This window comes from Macrobrachium rosenbergii, chromosome 56 (assembly GCF_040412425.1).
Source record: "Macrobrachium rosenbergii isolate ZJJX-2024 chromosome 56, ASM4041242v1, whole genome shotgun sequence".
Lineage (NCBI taxonomy): Eukaryota > Metazoa > Arthropoda > Malacostraca > Decapoda > Palaemonidae > Macrobrachium > Macrobrachium rosenbergii.
Window position 1 is genome coordinate 10,341,802 of NC_089796.1, and position 18,837 is coordinate 10,360,638.

General features: G+C 36.0%; 2 protein-coding genes across 4 annotated transcripts in view; one reads left to right on the top strand and one right to left on the bottom strand.

Annotated features, from left to right (window-relative positions):
- The window catches only part of LOC136836592 (uncharacterized), a 3,759-nt gene extending 172 nt beyond the window's left edge, over positions 1-3,587 (top strand). Inside the window, exons 1-2 of the mRNA XM_067101049.1 lie at positions 1-261; positions 851-3,587. The exon at positions 1-261 is cut by the window's left edge and continues 172 nt beyond it. Of these exons, the coding sequence (XP_066957150.1) occupies positions 851-2,491 (1,641 nt within the window). The 5' untranslated portion in view covers positions 1-261 and the 3' untranslated portion in view covers positions 2,492-3,587. The remainder of the gene's footprint in view (positions 262-850) is intronic.
- Positions 3,588-9,634: 6,047 nt separating this feature from the next.
- The window catches only part of LOC136836372 (uncharacterized), a 204,194-nt gene continuing 194,991 nt past the window's right edge, over positions 9,635-18,837 (bottom strand). For 2 of the 3 annotated variants that reach the window (XM_067100564.1, XM_067100563.1), the window contains 5 exons: positions 17,739-17,890; positions 15,959-16,159; positions 14,150-14,251; positions 12,242-12,549; positions 9,635-10,036 (listed from right to left, as the gene is read on the bottom strand). In XM_067100564.1, the coding sequence (XP_066956665.1) occupies positions 10,006-10,036; positions 12,242-12,549; positions 14,150-14,251; positions 15,959-16,159; positions 17,739-17,890 (794 nt within the window). In that variant the 3' untranslated portion in view covers positions 9,635-10,005. The remainder of the gene's footprint in view (positions 10,037-12,241; positions 12,550-14,149; positions 14,252-15,958; positions 16,160-17,738; positions 17,891-18,837) is intronic. The other variant, XM_067100565.1, reaches the window with a different exon arrangement.

Here is an 18,837-nt window from a genome sequence, read left to right on the forward strand (position 1 = left end):
TATCTAGTTCTGATTTGTCTCTTTGGTCATGTTTCGTCGGACCACAAAGAAACCGAACACCGACCTCCTCATGATTTTGACCCACGTAGATCATTAAGGACATCAAAACTGAAGGAGGAATATTGTTGATCGCTGATTAAAAAAAAAAAGGAACAAACAGTTGAAGGAATTGCGTATTTTGCAAAGAACTATTTTTTTTTAGTGAGCAACCAAGTTTCTGAGTGAGGTCCTTCCTTTCCACTTCTACGCCAGTCTTAGAAGGTAAATATTCAGAAATGATATTTTCAGTCGTTTTCTGATAACTCAATAGGTTATTTATCAGTTTATTTCTATGATGATGATATAGTAATAATTATAGCTCTTATTTTGTATAAAAAGTGTGAAATTACTTTATACTCCTATAGCAGAACATTATGGACGTGTCTAATGCTAATAAGTTAATTTATACAAACCTTTCATCAACTCCGCCAAGAAACTTTACACAATTATATCGGTCAAAAACATGAGATAAAAGATAGGAGTTTATCTTAGGGTTAATTCATCCTGAATGTAATAAGCACAATTACTGGTGCCAGCAACAATAGCTTACAATGAGTCCCGTAATCTAACAGTGAGTTTTGACATTTCTATAATTTTTATGGCATCGTTTGTTACGCGGCTGCAAATGCAATAATCATACGTGCTGTGTTAATGAGTGCCATTATGAAATCACCATCCTTTGTTTTCTTAATTGTTTTTAAATGTTGATGGTAGAATTAGTAGCTTATGTTGCGGTTGACAGCAGCCCGCATCCATGAAATTAATGTTACGGCATCAGTAAGGAAAATATAACAAGATTTTTTCTTTACAGATGAGACTCATTCCACTAGCATATTCAAGATGGATGCGGCAATGGAGTGTTTGCTTCCTCGTCTTTTTTGCTACTTCTTGCCACAGTAGTGCCACTCCTGGTCTGCAAGGATCTGTAAACCATACTGGATGGCCACAGGTACTAAACGAAGTTAACCTAACCCTAAGCCTTGCAGAGCTTACATTAGAAAACAACGTAGAAAATACGGAAGGAATTGGTAATTGTTGGTCAGACATCACAAAACCTCAGAATCACAGAACAAATGAAACAAATTTGCATTTACTTTTTACCAAGAACTGTAGTCTGCTCTGTAAGGAATTTCAGGTCAAATCTGTCGAACCTGACTGGATAAGACTTGCTACCTATGGTCCTCACACATCCCACTGCCTAGTTAATTTCACATCATTGAAAGGAAGAGTAGTAGTTAATGTTTTTTGGATCACATCGAGCTGGAAAGATATTTGGATCTACACTGGAAAATCTACAGACGTGATCATAACTTGGGATTTTCTGTCAGTTGGCCAGAAGGCCCTTGAAATAGTCATCGCCTGTTACATTTTGAGTATGACAATTGTAACGGTATTAGGAAATGGGGTCGTTATAGTAACTCTTGTTGGGAATTCTAACAAATTCGATCCTTTTTGGATGACCCGTACATCTCTTGCTATAACTGATTTGGTGCGGGGTGCCTTCATAATGACTTTTGCTTTATCTCATACAATATTTCTGATGAAAACTGAGTCAAATCTCAGTGAATCTATGCATTCAGAGTTGTTTTCTTTCACTGCCTTCCAGCCTCTGTTTGTGCGTAGTGGTTATGCCACTTTCTATGCGTTCTTTTCTGGCCTTACAGAAGTGATGACTTTTCAGTTACAGTGCTGGCTGGCAATAGAAAGGCTGCTGATGAGCAAATACAGTCGAGACAGACGGTTACTGTTGCTTCAAAGAGGAAAAATCATTAACTGTATAATGTGGTTGGTTGGCACTGTCTTCCCTCTATTGGTATTAACTACAGGTAAACTTCCCTATTTCGCTTCTGCAGCTTTTGATTCGGTGACAAAACTTCCTTTGTTTATTCCAGCCGACACAGAGCTAAGTCCAAGTTATTCACAGTACTGGTGCTTTTTGGTTTACATCTTCTGCTTGTATTTGATAACGCTGATCGTCTCCATCAGATCAGTTGCCATTTTTAAAGCCCGTGCCAAGGAAGAGATGGTGGAAACTGTGAGAGACAGCACATTTGCCAGAGCCGAGCAGCAAGAAAGAGAGAATCAACGAATTCAGACGACGATGAAGCTGATACTTATTCTGTATGTTGTGTCTGCCACCCCTCGTTTCATTTCCCTGATACCAGGACTGGAGAGCGAGGCCCGTCCCATCTACTTCCTGTGCCGGTGGGCGTTCATCGCGAGTTCGTCGTGGAACTGGTACCTCTTCAACTTTCGAGGCCGTTTTTTCCTGGACAGTTTATCAAGGCTTTTACTCCAGTTGCCGAGGCTTCCGAGGAGTTTACGCGAACTGCTCGAAAACCTCCTAGTGCCGATTTCAGACTCGAACATCGAATGGGGAAACTTGTGGTACGAACTAGAGGCCGAGATCGAGAAGAAGAAATTTCATCCATCTGCTGCAGAGCTGACTTGATTTTGCAGAAAACGAACAGCTAAATTTACCATACAGACTATAAAAAAACATATGTTTTTATCATTACTGATGATTCCTTTGGACTTTTATGGTGGAGGTAGAGGAGATGGGGAAGAGAGGGTGTTCAACGATGAATCCACCTGGGACGAGAAAGACCAAAGGAAACCTGGATAAGGGCAATACCAAGGAGGTTGGTGATGATTATTAACTAGAACTCGAACAAACCAAACAGGAACACAGAGAGATATCAAGCATAAGGTCACCGAGACCTTCCGCAGTCTGTATATGCCGGAGAATAGATGAATGAATAAAGAAAGCTGAAAATGCATCAGTTTTAGAGGTATCACACGAAGTGCGTAATTAAGAGTATTATTAAGGTAGTTTGACCAGGAATAAATGTATACAGGGTGTTGGATACCCCGTAACGTTAACAAATTCTTCTCAGTCAACTGTGAAGTGAAACCAAATCAGATCAAGTAACTGAAAGGATCAACAATGAGCGAATTAAGAAGCCAGTCGAGAATTAAACCACCTTCAGAATAGAATAGAATAGAATATAGAGTCTAGACCAAAAGCCAAGCGCTGGCACCTATGAGGTCATTCAGCGCCGAAACGGAAACTGACAGTAAGGCGGTTTGAAAGGTGTAACAGGAGGGGAAACCTCGCAATTGCACTATGAAACACTTGTTAGAGAGGGGGGGAAAGTCAGATGGAAGAAAGAGAATATGAACGGAGGTACAGTAAAAGGAACGAAAGGGGTTGCAGCTAGGGGCCGAAGGAACGTTGCAAAGAACCTTCAGTTATGCCTACAATGCACCTCGTGAGGTGCACTGACGGCACTAACCCCGCTCGGTTTAAATCACGTTCAACACTTCTTATTAACAATCCAGTTTAGCTGTGTGATTGAGGCTTTCCCTTAATAACGCCCAGGTACCCTGCTTGAATGTCTTGTGGAGATTTAATTTCTAGGTGAGCATTTACCGATCAGATGACTACTATAACAGTGTTAACAACCCATGTAAAAATAATTAAATATTTAGATTTTTGTGTGTATTTTACACAAACGCTGTGGTCAATAAAAAAATTGTCACATTTTATTTTCGTGTATTATTATTATTATTAATCAAAATGAACACTCGTAAGGAAAAGCTTTAAAAAATCTATTCCTTTGTATAGAAACTGTCCCAAGAACTGAACATCCTTACGTAGATCAAGAAAATATAAAAAAAAAAAAATTAAATCATCATAAACAAAACTTATACAGCAGAGAAATTATTGTTCACTCTCGCTGCTTTGTGTAAGTTGGCGTCACAGTATTAAAGGTCACCGACGCCATCTTTACCACATGGACGCAAGCAAACGACGGAACAATTTCCTATCATTATTCTGCATTTCCCACTGCCAAATTTCTCGATGGTTAAAATGGCGTCATAATATCAAACGAGTAAAAAATGCACCGAAGTTTCTTCGGCGCAACCGAGTTTTCTGTACATCGTATAATCAAGGCCACCGAGAATAGATGTCTTTCGGTGGTCTCGGTATAATAATGCTGAGCCGCGGCCCGCTGAAATCTTTAACCACGGCGATGATGGCCTATCCTATATAGATGCAGCTAGCTTTGATTATGGCTAACTTTTACCGTAAATAAAATAAAAACTACTGAGGCTAGAAGGCTGCAATTTGGTAAGTTTGATGATTGGAGGGTGGATGATCAGTATACCACTTTGCAGCCCTCTAGCCTTAGCAGTTTTTAAGATGCGAGGGCGGACAGAAAAAATTGCGGCCGGACAAAGCCGGTACAACAGTTTTCTTTTTAGAAACTAAAAGTCCCTGACCTTACATGGCATCACTTGTGCTGCAAGTAAGCGGCGTCATCTTCTCGATTACAGCTTTTTATGTTCACTCCAGAGATCTCAGCGTTTATATGCACTATCAGGCAAACAATATTTATTGACGCTTGAAAGAAAGGAACTGAAAAAATAGATGAACGTATTCCGCATTCTTTCTCAGTGGTCATAATAAACGATCCCACCATTTGTCTGGCCATTTTACTTAATAACACTGCACGCTTCTCTTAAGCTCTGACGAGAGAGAGAGAGAGAGAGAGAGAGAGAGAGAGAGAGAGAGAGAGAGAGAGAGAGGTATCCTTTTTCATATCTCATAATCTGAGCTTTAAACGTATCTACGGCGCAAAATTATCCCAAACCAGTTTAGGACTAGTTTGAATGAAAGACACAGCTATAACTGAATAAAACTAAATACATATAAAGATATGTGGATGATGTTTAAAAAAATCGGTCACGACAATTTAAAGTATGTAATAATATATATATATATATATATATATATATATATATATATATATATATATATATATATATATATATATAATATATATGATACATAATACATAATATATATATATATATATATATATATATATATTATATATATATATATATATATATATACATCACATACATACAATATGTATATACACGCATATACACATACACACACGTACGCTTATCTATATATATACATATGTATTCTAATTAAAAATTTAGATATTTATATACATATAATTAAAACAAGGAGTTTTTCTCAAACTGCATACGTGATCAGGTCCTTCTGTTTACGAATGAGAATTTATAAGGATACAGAAAAATAATAAAAATAACTGAATACACCACGGATGAAAATAATGATTGACGAATATTACACACGCGTACAAATAAAAGACAAAAGTGCACAATTCTCAAAATAGCTGCTACTGCAGTCATTCTCCACGCAGTATTCTTTATCATCCATTATTCTCTCATCTACCATCATCATCTCATTCACTCTAACCGCCCACTGCTTTAGTGAATGACGTCATTGGCAAGTTGCGCCGAGTCATGCGAGCAGATCTACTTGGATGAACGATTGATTATCGAATTTACGACAGAAAGAACTGACGTGAAGTGGCTTTGGATACCGGATTAAAAATTTACATGCAGAGAAGAAAGTTATAGATGCCTTTGAGCTCATCACGAAAACGGTGCTACGTAGCTACTGAATGTATATAATATACTGTATAATATATATATATATATATATATATATATATATATATATATATATATATATCAGTATATATAAAATATATACACACTCATATATATATATTTAAAATATATATATATATATATATATTCACATGTATATATTTAATATATATATATATATATATATATATATATATATATATATATATATATATATATATATATATATATATAATATATTTTAAGGACGAGGTTGTTAACCACATGCCCTTTATAACTGTGGAACACAATACACCAGTCTGCTAACTACCAGTTTTTCAATTTAATGCTTAATCTCAACTGACGCATAATGTGACATAAAGGAACCTAAAAAGCTCTTACTCGCCCGGGGATCAAATCCAGTCCCTCTCGCTGGTGAGGAGAGTATCATGGCAAGATTTTAATAATACTGCTGCTACCACCACCACCACCACTACTACTACTAAAGTTAAGTATATCTTAGTTTAACCAGACCACTGAGCTGAGTAACAGCTCTCCTAGGGCTGGCCCGAAGGATTAGATTTATTTTTTTACGTGGCTAAGAACCAATTGGTTACCTAGCAACGGACCTGCAGCTTATTGTGAATCCGAACCACATTATGGCGCGAAACGAATTTCTATCACCCAGAAACAAATTCCTCTTGTTCTTCACTGGCCGGTCGGAGATTTGAACTCGCGACCAACAGAGTGGCAGCTGAGAACGGAACTCGCTCACCCAGCGAGGAACTACGACTACTACTACTACTAATAATAATAATAATAATAATATTCCAATGGTAATATTACAATTACGGTTATGTCTGTTAATACAAAGGCACTCATGCGACCTTTATATTACAGTACATGTAAGATGTAGATTATTCAGTAGTTTTAAAATGTCTATGAAACAATCAATTTCAAGGTTACATTGCTCTACCCAACCATGATTCACTATTGCCTAACTCCTTTCTCTCAATCACCTTATTCAAACTATTTCCCATCCGTTAGGTAGCAGCTGATGGCAATCTCAACATGACGCATGCGCGGTAGTCGTACCCAAGAACATCTCATTACACCCTCTCCTAACAGTTACTTCAAAGTGCAACTGCGAAGTTTTCCTCCTGTTACACCTCTTACTCTCGATTTCCTTTCCAGCGCTGAATGACTTCATAGGTCCCAGTGCTTGGCCTTTGGCCTAAACTCTATATTCCATTCTCTTCCATTCCACACGATTGGAAAACCGTGGAATCATCCTTACCTTTCATATTCTTGAAGAAGTTGACGTCATCTTAGCAATAAGGGTCTTCGTTATTACGCTTTGCCTGGATGGAAAGTCGGCCTTAAAACAACGCTTTGAATAACGGCGCGAAATGAATAGGAATGCAACACTCAGTTACACGATATATATAACAATAAAATCTAAACAACCATTACGCGATAAACCACACTCGATGTAAAGATTAATTCTGTTACCATGTAGCAAGCTCAATAAGATATGAATGCGTTCTATTTGACGATACAGAGACAAGCGAGGAAGAGCAATGCTGTACATTCACTCAAACGATATAGCAACACTTTTTTTTATTATAAAAACGAAAGGCATTCAGTTACACGATTTAACTGCACGCAATGAAAGGGGACGCTCTATTAAACGACACGGATATAGCATTATTGGTTAGAAATGCAGTCACTTCGCGGTGTATCAGTCAAGATAATAACATTGAACTCCACGAGATAATAACGCTATATGATAAAAATGACACTAAATTACACAACATAGTAGTAGTTGATTAAACAACAACAAAACCGTCTATATAAGAAAATCTATCAAAACTACGGATCGTTACCGTAGCAGCGTAGCTGTACTTCGAGTGCGTGTACTCATCCAAGGATCGTAAAATGACAGCTGTGGAAGGCTACGACCTTAGGTTGTAACTCTTTTTCGCCTTAAAACTTCTAAAAGAAACTCTCGTTGACTGTGTAAGTATATATATATACATATATACACACACAATTACAGTCAATGAGTTTTTCTGAGATATTTATATTATATATATATTATATATATATATATATAATAATATATATATATATATATATATATATATATATATATATATATATATATATACATATATATAATATATATATATATATATATAAATATATATAATAACAAAGCTGCGCTTTCAGTTAACTAATAACATTCATTTACATAGAAATAATTGATGAACTAACTGTCCATCAGGTCCGATTTGTTCGGCTATTGTCACAACTCGTAAAAAAGCTGCCTGATGCTTACATGAACCTAATTACGCCATCAATAAATTGTGCATCTAATAGATCTCATATTCTCAAGCGATTATTATATATTAGGCATTTGCTGAAAATGCTTGATAATTTTCACACCGTAGTCTTTGATTTGTACGAGATAACACGGCTCTGAAGAAAAATACAAACAGTAATGCAAAAAAAAAAAAAAATTAACAGTAGAACAATTATTTTAGTTTATAACATGAGAGAGAGAGAGAGAGAGAGAGAGAGAGAGAGAGAGAGAGAGAGAGCGATCCTAATATTTTTTCAGTTTGATCCTTATATTTCCTATTAAACTGATCTATATTCATACGTACAAAACAATTACTCTTTAACAATTTAATAATTACTCTCTAACAATTCAGATGTTCACGAAACAACATTCAATACAATTAATATCAAATGTTCGTTACATAAACCCCCATATCGCAAATGAAACCTTCTAGAGAAAAAGGAACAAAAATACCTGATGACGTCAAATTTTCGTAAAACGTTCCCAGAACAATAGTCATTGCCGTCACGCGTAATGGCTGTTGAAGTAGATGCTTCACGCCAATGCCTTCAGTGACGTCATCTTGCGTCACAGCGACGTCATAGGTTAAGAACCAATGAGATGATGGGATTGTTTTGTAGAACAGCCTCCCAGAGAATGTGCAGTTGGAACTTCAGTTCAAGCGAAAATGAAAATTGCATTACTACCCTAATATTTCTTCTTGTATTTTAATACATTTTTTTTCTATTTATTATTTTCTTTTTAATGCGTGAGATCTCTTCTTCTGTAGTGAACTTTACTTCCTCTTACTTCTTCCTAATGAACATCATATTCTTTGGAAGCTTGAATTTTAAATCAATGGCCCCTGTGGGCTTGTTCCATATGAATAGGGTTCATCTGCTGTATAATAATAATAATAATAATAATAATAATAATAATAATAATAATAATAATAATAATAATAATAATAATAATAATAATGTACTGGTAAAAACAGTGTTGCTGTTGCTACAGCACTCCTCTGGCTTTTCATTATAAGTACATCAGTACCATAATACCTTATAAGTAAACGCGGTTTGAATAAATAAGTGTTCGGGACCGCCAAAAGAACGGTCCAAATAGAAACAAACTCGAGACAAGCGAAGACGATCTTCTTGTAATAATGTGTCCACTATGAATTCCGATTGAATACATTCCTACAGGAAGCTTAAATTTACATTAACTAAACACCACAAAGTAAAGTTGGTAGGGTCTTTATGATTTCACAATAAAATGAGAGCTTATGTTGTTATTACAAAATACATGTAACATTAGGTATACTATAGGCAGATTTAATTCTCCATATGATTGTTATAGCTACCCTTTTAAACTCCAATAGAAGATAATACAGCACTATGCACATATCTCGATTTTTTTTGCAATAAATTACCATGTGGCTGGTAATCATTTATGGTTATAAATTAAAATAAATTAAAATAAATTAAATACATTTTGAAACTGAAAGTTCAGGAGAAATTTATTGTGTATTAAACTGTGGTGTTTAAACTTCGTCATATTACATGTAGCATGCTTAACCTTATTATCTAAGTTAAGAACTAAACCAGTTATTACCAGTACTTGTTCTAACCTTGAAAAATCTTCTATGGACAATGTTCTTCATTTCAGATAATCCTGTTTTGCCAAACTGACAAAATTTCCGACATACACAAGCTAATTCCAACGATGAGTTATTTGTGGATACCATTTCATAAGAGAAAGGAAAAGGTCGGGATATTTGTTCAACTTTTTATTTTTCTTCATAATCGACCACTATTTCATGTTATTTATATAGCTAGGATATGCGAATATACATGTTTGAACTCTCTGTACAAAAATATGTAGGCTTTCCAAACAAGCCAAGTTTGTCAGTTCATTCCACAACTTTACACTCAAAAGTCACCAAAATGAAATGTCAAAATGTTTGTTGAAGTTCTTCACTAATCGCTATGGACAAAAACATCGGGCGAAAAAAAAAAACAGTGTTTCATTTTGGCAAACATTCCGTCCTCAATCTTCCGTCAACATTTCAATCTTCTTCTTCCCTGCATCTCTTTAATCTTCCTCATGCTTCATGTCTTCAATCATCACGACGATTTCTTCTCTGTTCATGAAGTAGTAACTGGGTTGCTTTCCTCGCTGGATTGGGGAGTCAACGGGAGAAGAAAGAAATGATTACACAACGCCATTAGCATTCTTGATTCTTAAATAAAATTTAGTAAGAAGGTAGTATTTACACTCTGTGCAATTATTTTCTCTTGCTGAAACGACACGAGCAGTGTTGCGGTGCGTCGTGAGGGTTAAAGAAGCTAGACAGCTAAGCTGGGAGAGGACCGAAAGGAACGTATGAAAAGCAAGACAGAAAACTAAGAGTCTAAATTTAAATGGACTCGCACTTATCTTGTAGAGATATAATTCAATAGAATGGTCCAGGAGCACTGTATCTACGTGGTACTTGAACTGCTCAAGAAGATGCAACAAAAACAATTTCCACGTTTTAGGAACATTCTCTATTGAAAGTTAAAATTTCATTTTACTGGACGCATTATAACTTACTAATTAGTTGGACATTTGGCATGTTAAAGCCAATAAAAGGCTACTTTAGAACTGGACGAAAATTAAACAGGCGCTTTACTGTATCACCAAAAGAAAATAGAAAAAGCTGTGTACATAAATATTCCATATATTGAGCTTTCCCATTTAGATGACAGTGTCAGGTCAGTTTGTAGATATAAATTTCTTCGACATAAAAGATGACTTATTTCTTCATCATTCTAAATAAGCTTTGACTGATATGTAGAATAATGCGCTTACTAAGGACTATCTAAGAACGTTCACGGCCTTTGGTTACGTCAATAAGGATGTACATTCATAGCAAATAATCATGATAATTAGTAATACTTCATTGACAGTACGAGTGAAAGAAACTACTGTGAACGTAAAGTAAAGGGAAGAGGGCTTCCTTTATTTTTTGTTCACTGTTAGAACATTTAGAATATTAAATTTTTTGTGTAGACTACATCAACTTTTTTTTTTTTTGCGAATAACATTTTCTTCCCAGTTCCAATAACTCATACTACGGCAGCAGTCAGAGACATAGATTTAAATGACCAAATTTACAAAATGTCGGATTCATTGAGAAGTCACGAATCTACAGCTAAGTGGAACATGAGTGGAGATTTTTTTTTTTAAGTTGGCAGGAACGATCTGACGTTAGTAAAAATAGGCACTCGTCGTTCTTGCTTCGAAATATGAAACTTCAGATTTATAATAGAACGATAACAGGGAACGAAAATGGTTAGAAGAACTGAGGAAGAATTCTTTTCCTACCTCTTCCACTGGATATTCTTTATGAGTCACTTTTACTATTAAAGACTTCTGACACTGCTTCGGTTTCCTGAGCAAAGGTTTGTGTCGACTACGCCTTTAAGGTCACTAACACGCAAAGCTAGCTTCTAAGTAATAGACCGAAAGAAATAATGATAATGATAACACGAAAAAGCCAACATTTTCATAAAAAGCTAAGCCAATGGCGCGCGGGGTTTTATGGTATTGCAATCTCTATTAAACCTGCAGGGAAAACCATTATACACGTATTTACATTAGAAGTGGACAGTGTTGACCAGAAAAGCGAGTAGCACACACTACTTCTTGGGGGTGAGTAATATCTTTAAGAGGCGATTAGAGTTTTTTCTTGCTATCGTTTTTCATATCCTTTACCGCCCAAAATGAACACTCAGATCTTATTCGTAAGAGAATCGTTCCCTACTAAGGTATGTTATACAGTTCTTCAGATTATCATATTACTGAGGGAATTAACCTTTAAAGAATTTTACAATAAGACACACATATATATACACGTATATATACATATATATGTATGTATTTATGTATGTACATTTACATTTATGTATGATATCTACATAGTTTGAATGTAATGACTAAAAAACGAACATAACGCACAGTATCCTATCAAGAGGTAGCTATTAGGCGGAATGTGTAGACATAATAACAAGACGGGAAGAGATACAAACATTAGTTGTTTATTTACAACAAAGGAAAAAAGCAAACTCCAGCTCTGCTTATGTCTACCAAAGGCTGCATCGCCTCTTGGATTCAACTAAAAGCTCATATAAACACTTACCTGAAAACGCGCTCAGATGAATACTGAAGTCAATGTTTTGATTAAAACGTTAGCAGAACCTTCATTAACAAACAAGTAAATGTCAACAGGATATGCAACTAGGAATGCAATCTAATAACATATATATCTACTTTTTGATTTCTACTGAGACTTCTTTATCTAGAGTCCTAGTTGAGTCTAGGTAAGAGAATCAAGGTAACCTTTCTCCGGGTTCTTCAAGAACTCCGGGTTCTCCTTCAGGAACTACGGGTTCTTCTTCAGGGACGCCGGGTTCTCCTTCAGGAACGCCGGGTTCTTCTTCAGGAACGCCGGGTTCTTCTTCAGGAACGCCGGGTTCTCCTTCAGGAACGCCGGGTTCTCCTTCAGGAACGCCGGGTTCTCCTTCAGGAACTCCGGGTTCTTCCTCAGGAATTGGCTTGATGGTGGGGTCAGTAAGCTTCCTTTCTTCCTTTTGGAGCTCCCTGACAATTTCAGGGTGGATGAAACTTCCTGAAGGAGTCCGTCCTCGCTATAGCATATCCCCCCATTAGAAAGAAAGAGAGAGAGAGAGTAAGGAAAGTGAAGGTTACGTCACGAGTATTTGACAGGAAGAGGCAGTCTGGTGAAGGAACCTGGCTGTTTCACATGTAAACACCATCGCCAAGTCTGATGATATGAAGAATCCCCAATCAGTGACTAGAATACTTTATGGTAAATAGTCAGGCAGAGAATTATTTAAATAATGTTAAAGAGCCGAATTCAGCTTTTAATTATTTTTTCTGAGCTTAAGAGACGGGCATGGACTTTTGACTAGGAAGACACCGAGACGGGCAAGATTGGCCAAATTAAGCTTGGTCACTGCACGAAAAGTATTTGTTTACAGACTTCTCCAGAGCGTGAATCTAAGATTGTGATATAATGTTAAAAAAGTGAGTTGGATTTCCCGGCAATATGTCCCAATTAATAGAGCAAAAATGTCTATTATCACTTTGCTAATCGGCCCAGAATAAGACTGAGAAAAGCTCTGTTCAGATATCGCTAGAGTAACTGTACTTTGAACATCACTAATACCCAGGTTCCTTCATCAACTGCCATCACCACTAGATGACAATTTAGGTTTATTTCTTTTTTTTTGACATTGTGACACACTTCGCACGGACACAGGCAGCACACGGTGGTGATTTCAAGGTCAAGCTTATCACAATTACAGGGACAACATTAAGCCAATGATACTTTGGTCGCGGTGATGAAGATATTTGGAATTCTCACACAATACAAGCATTTAATTCAACATGCAATTTTTCTTTTTTAAATATTTCTATATACGTCCAGTCAAACTGGCAACTATTGAAAAATTTTATACCTCTTGAGGTACACAGATAGAAAAAATCTCAAATTTCACAAAAATGTCATTATACAATGGTGAGCAATTGTTCATAACCTTGGTTTATAATTCGACAACCACACGCCATGCTGTGAAACCATGCGACAATTAAAACTTAAGTTTATTCATGTACAATCAACTTTGGAAAACTTTGGCGTACATGTTAATTTTACCTGAGAGCAACTACTTTATAGCAGTTGAAAACTTGCGAAGATCTGTTATTATACAACAACAGTTGCGAAATCAAGACTGGGAATTATTAAGTTATTTCTCTATAAAATATTTTTTTCTATAAGTATTCTTCATAAAAAATAACCTTTTAGCAAAACTGGATGTAACAAAATTATGGAAGCTATAGAAACATTAATAATAATAATAATAATAATAATAATAATAATAATAATAATAATAATAATAATAATAATAATGTTGATGAAAGTTGCAACAACAAACCTTTCGAAAATATATTGTCGATAAGACGACAACTACAATAAATTATATATATATATATATATATATATATATATATATATATATATATATATATATATATATATATATATATATATATATATATATATATATATATATATATATATATATATATATATGTATATATATATAATACATGTAAACCCCTACATGAAACATCTAACGAGAACAAGTAAAAGCTCTGGAATCTTTTAGGAAAGGAGCAAAAAATTCTCTGCAATGGCCAGCTTTCAAAAGGCATCATTGCACTTACCAAATCTTTCACTGCCCTTCGAGCCCCCGCTTGGACCAGAACCTTAGCAACTTGGTCCACGCCTTCCACTGCCATGGCGTAATGCAAGGGGGTTCTCTCAAGCTGTCAAAAATTAAAGAATGAACAATTTTAATGATCGTATATGCAAATATGGTGTTTTTTGGGAACGAATTATAAGTTCCGTACATACAAACGTATAATTTTTTTCAGACGAAATTTTATGGTCCCATTTCCAAGCTGGAAATAACTTGAAAATAAATGTTTACATTTGCACATAAAACATGAATTTATTTAAAACAATTTTTTATTGTTTCCTACATAAAGACCTGAACATTTTTTTAAAAACAAATTTAATGTTCGTACATTCAATTTTGAAGAATTACAAAAATCAAATTCGTATATTACACATTGCTAACTAGTTAACTAGACCAATCAGTTACAGTATTCTGGATCCTCAATACTATTGCTTCAAGGAAATGACTTGTTTTATGTGAAAACATAGACAGTGATTTCAAACTAAATAAAACACAACAAAAGTCACTAAAGTCACTGGAACCTCTGTTCACTAAATCATATTAACCGTATACTCTGCCAGATAATAAAATCTATAAATAAAAGACTTTTCAGTATTTCATGAAACAATACATCTTTTGTTACTCTTTCCATAAATATTTCTTGAGCTCTAAAACTAAATGAAACTTCTTTAATTTTTTAATATGAGACAAAATGTTACAATTCCTGATAATATTTACAGAAATAAAATCAAAAAGGTTTGTTAAGATTAAGGGAAACATTATCATAAATATCCAAGTTTAAAGAAACATAACCATTCTTGTTAATACCGGATTTCACGAAACACCATCAACAACTACAAGATTCAAAGAAACATTACCACAACTCTTGTGGACACAGAAAGAAACGTCATCAAGACCTACAACAACGAAGGGAAGAGGATTTTGCAACACAATGAATAAATCAGTTAGAAATCAAAGAAAAAATAGTATATGGCAACACGATAAATAAATCAGTTAGAAATCAGAAGAAACAAATAGTCTATGGCAACACGATAAATAAATCAGTTAGAAATCAGAAGAAAAAATATAGTATATGGCAACACGATAAACAAACCAACGAGAAATCAGAAGAAAAAATATATGTATGAGACCTGTGAAATCAAGATTTAAAAACGTCTCTAACAGTCTTTTTGAATGGTCTCCATAATTTTACAATCCCTTTGAGTGTTAACATAAATTTCATGTCATACGACGACCCCAATATCTGCATAATCCTCAGACAATATTTATTATCAATACGAGGTTATTTAACAAGGCTAGAATCAAATTTCGACTTTCATATGTTAGACACGAAAGATCTGTCCTTAAAATGAGGCGAAGGCTGGATTAAGAAAAAATGAAAAGTTGCGGTCAGCCAAATACCTAGCATCAAAGCTAATAATATGAAAGCAAAGTAACACAAAGCATTTGCATTTTAGGGCCGAAAGTAAGCTAAAAAAAATATACTTGATAAGTGCCTACGACAACCCCCAAGACTGGATGAAATGAGTTATAAAGATGCTTACATTGAAAAAATAAAGCCCGCGGTAGCATGTATGCATATTGCTATATACAGGATGCTTTCGCCAACTTGATCAGTTGGCCTCTTCAGCCAACTGATTCTGGCAGAAGAGGCCAACTGATCAGGTTAGCGAAAGCTTCCTGTATACAACAATATACTACATACATACTACTGGGGACTTTATTTTTCCATTTAAGGTCACGAGAGAGTGACGATATCAAATAACATGCTTACATTATCACCAATCTTCAGTAAGTCCGGGTACTGGGTAGCAAGGAACTCCATGATTTCCTTCTCTTCACATAACGTGGCTATGTGCAAGGAGGTCCTGCTGTGGACGTCTTTCGCACGGGCAATGTCTTCCGAGTCTGCGATGTACTGCACGTGGGGCAAGGAACCTACGCGGATAGCCTTGTGAAGCCAATCGCGTTTTTCCTGAAAGGATGGAAATGGTGTAACAAAGTTTGCAAACGCCCGCGTCCTCCAACTCCACGCTGACAATGAGCAGAAATAGTTTGATATGGCCATTTGTTCATTCACACTGATTACTGTATACACTGTACAAAGAAAACTATGATAATACAAACTCGAAGAATATTAGTACATAAGCACACTAAAAAATAAAAAATTCCAGATATCCCTGTCATAGTCTTCTGATTTTAAGCAACTCATCTTAAAATCCCACTTGTCTCATGAAACAATGAGACCTTTGAATTTACAATATTTTTTTTAAGTACTGTATAGCATTTTAGCCACTTGATCTTAAATAACAGTTCCAAATTTAGAGGCAAAACGTACATCGAGACTATTGTCATGCACATCCATCTTTTTAAAAAGCTTGACTGGTGCAAATCCTTCAACCGTAAAAAGTGAGCGATGACCAGGTAAGCGCAACATATACACTGACAGCCCACTGACAAATGCAGTTCCAAAAGACATCGTGACTTTGATGGTAATTCTCCTTAAAAACGCAGTTCCCCAAAGATTCTGGCTCTGAAGGCAAGTCAATAAAAAAACGCTGCCCAAGACTCTGACTGAAGGTAAAAGCCTTAATAAAACGCAGTTCCCAAAGACTTGACCTGAAGGCAGGAAGCCCTGAATAAAACGTAGTTCCCAAAAACTTGACTCTGAAGGTAGTCAATAAAACGCTGTTCCCAAGACTGACCAGCTGTGAAGCCTTAATAAAACGCAGTTCCCAAAAAATCCTGGACTTCAAGGTGAAGTCTCTACAAAACGTAGTTCTAAAAACTTGACTAAGGTGGCTTTAACAAAACTGCTCCTAAGACTCTGACTCTAATGTGAAGCCTTAATAAACAGTTCAAAAACTCTGAAGGTAGTTTTAATAAAACGCAGTTCTGTGACTCTGAAGGTGAAGCCTCAATAAACGTGCAGTTCCTAAAAACTCTAAGGTATGCTTCATTAAACGCAGTTCCCAAAGACACTAAATAAGGCAGCCTCAATAAAACGCAGTTCCCAAAGACTCTGAAGGTGAAGCCTTAATAAAACGCAGTTCCCAAAAACTCTGAAGGTGAAGCCTTAATAAAACGCAGTTCCCAAAGACTCTGAAGGTGAAGCCTTAATAAAACGCAGTTCCCAAAGACTCTGAAGGTGAAGCCTTAATAAAACGCAGTTCCCAAAGACTCTGACTCTGAAGGTGAAGCCTTAATAAAACGCAGTTCCCAAAAACTCTGACTCTGAAGGTGAAGCCTTAATAAAACGCAGTTCCCAAAAACTCTGACTCTGAAGGTGAAGCCTTAACAAAACGCCGTTCCCCAAGACTCTGACTCTGAAGGTGAAGCCTTAATAAAACGCAGTTCCCAAAAACTCTGAAGGTGAAGCCTTAATAAAACGCAGTTCCCAAAGACTCTGAAGGTGAAGCCTTAATAAAACGCAGTTCCCAAAGACTCCGACTCTGAAGGTGACGCCTTAATAAAACGCCGTTCACCCAGGACTGTGACTCTGACGGTAGCGCACTAATAAACCAAGACTACAAACTCCTGACGGCGAACCATACCTCAAAGGCAGCCAGACCCCTGAGGAATTCCACCGTCTTGCCTTGACCTTTATTCTGCGCCACCTTCAAGACGTTGTTGCCCTGATCGTCGTCGACGTCGGCGATGTGGTCATACCCGTCGATCAAGAGCTTCTTCAGCTGCTTCTGTTTACCTGGAAGATTTTAGCACAACGATTACTATAATTAAGTTAACTGCTTTTTGAACGTTCTTACTAACAATGACGTCATTTAATTGTTTTCTGAAAATTATACTTGAAAACAATTGCGTAACTCGTATGCTTTTAAATACACCTAACGCCGAGAATGAACTTACAGCTTTTTCATACGAGATGCGTATTGTATCTGATTGTAAAGTACTATGTACACAGCATTAAAGAGAAACTTTCAAGTTCTTGCAAGCAAAAGCTAACGCAAAAACGTTACTACGTAGGCAGCATTAAAGGGAATCTTCCAAGTCCTTGCAAGCAGAAACGTTCATAATGATGCAGATTTAACATAGGCGGGAGTCGTAGGCTTCTTCCAACACAGGCATCATAATCAAGTAATGAGAGGTAATGGACGAACGTACAATAAAATTTGGGGCATAATTAGTCAGTTAGTAAGTCAAAGAATTATCACTATGCGTAATTACACACCTACAAACATGGTTTCGACAAGACTGTATTATGATACAACGTTTCATTCCCAAGTTCTGTAACAGGTTTCAATAACAAAATTTCACCATATGGAAGTTCAATTAAAGGTTTAAACTATCCATATGGTTCAATGACAAATTCTGATAAATTCATAAATAACAAAATTACCCAACAAAAAGTTCTTGTATCAGTTTAAATAAAAAAAATGCTCCATCCACAACTTATGCCACAGGACTAAATAAGAAAACTGCTCCCTCTACAAGTTCTGATGTGAGTCTATTTGGCGAAAATGCTCTCTCAACAAGTTCTGCTACAAGCCTATAAAACAAAAATCCTCCACACACAAGCTCAGCTGAAAGTCTAAATAACAAAAATGCTCCCTCCACAAGTTTCTGTTATAAGTCTAAATAACAAATATGTTCGCTTACAAGTGCTGCTTCAAGCCTCCTTAACAAAAATGCTCC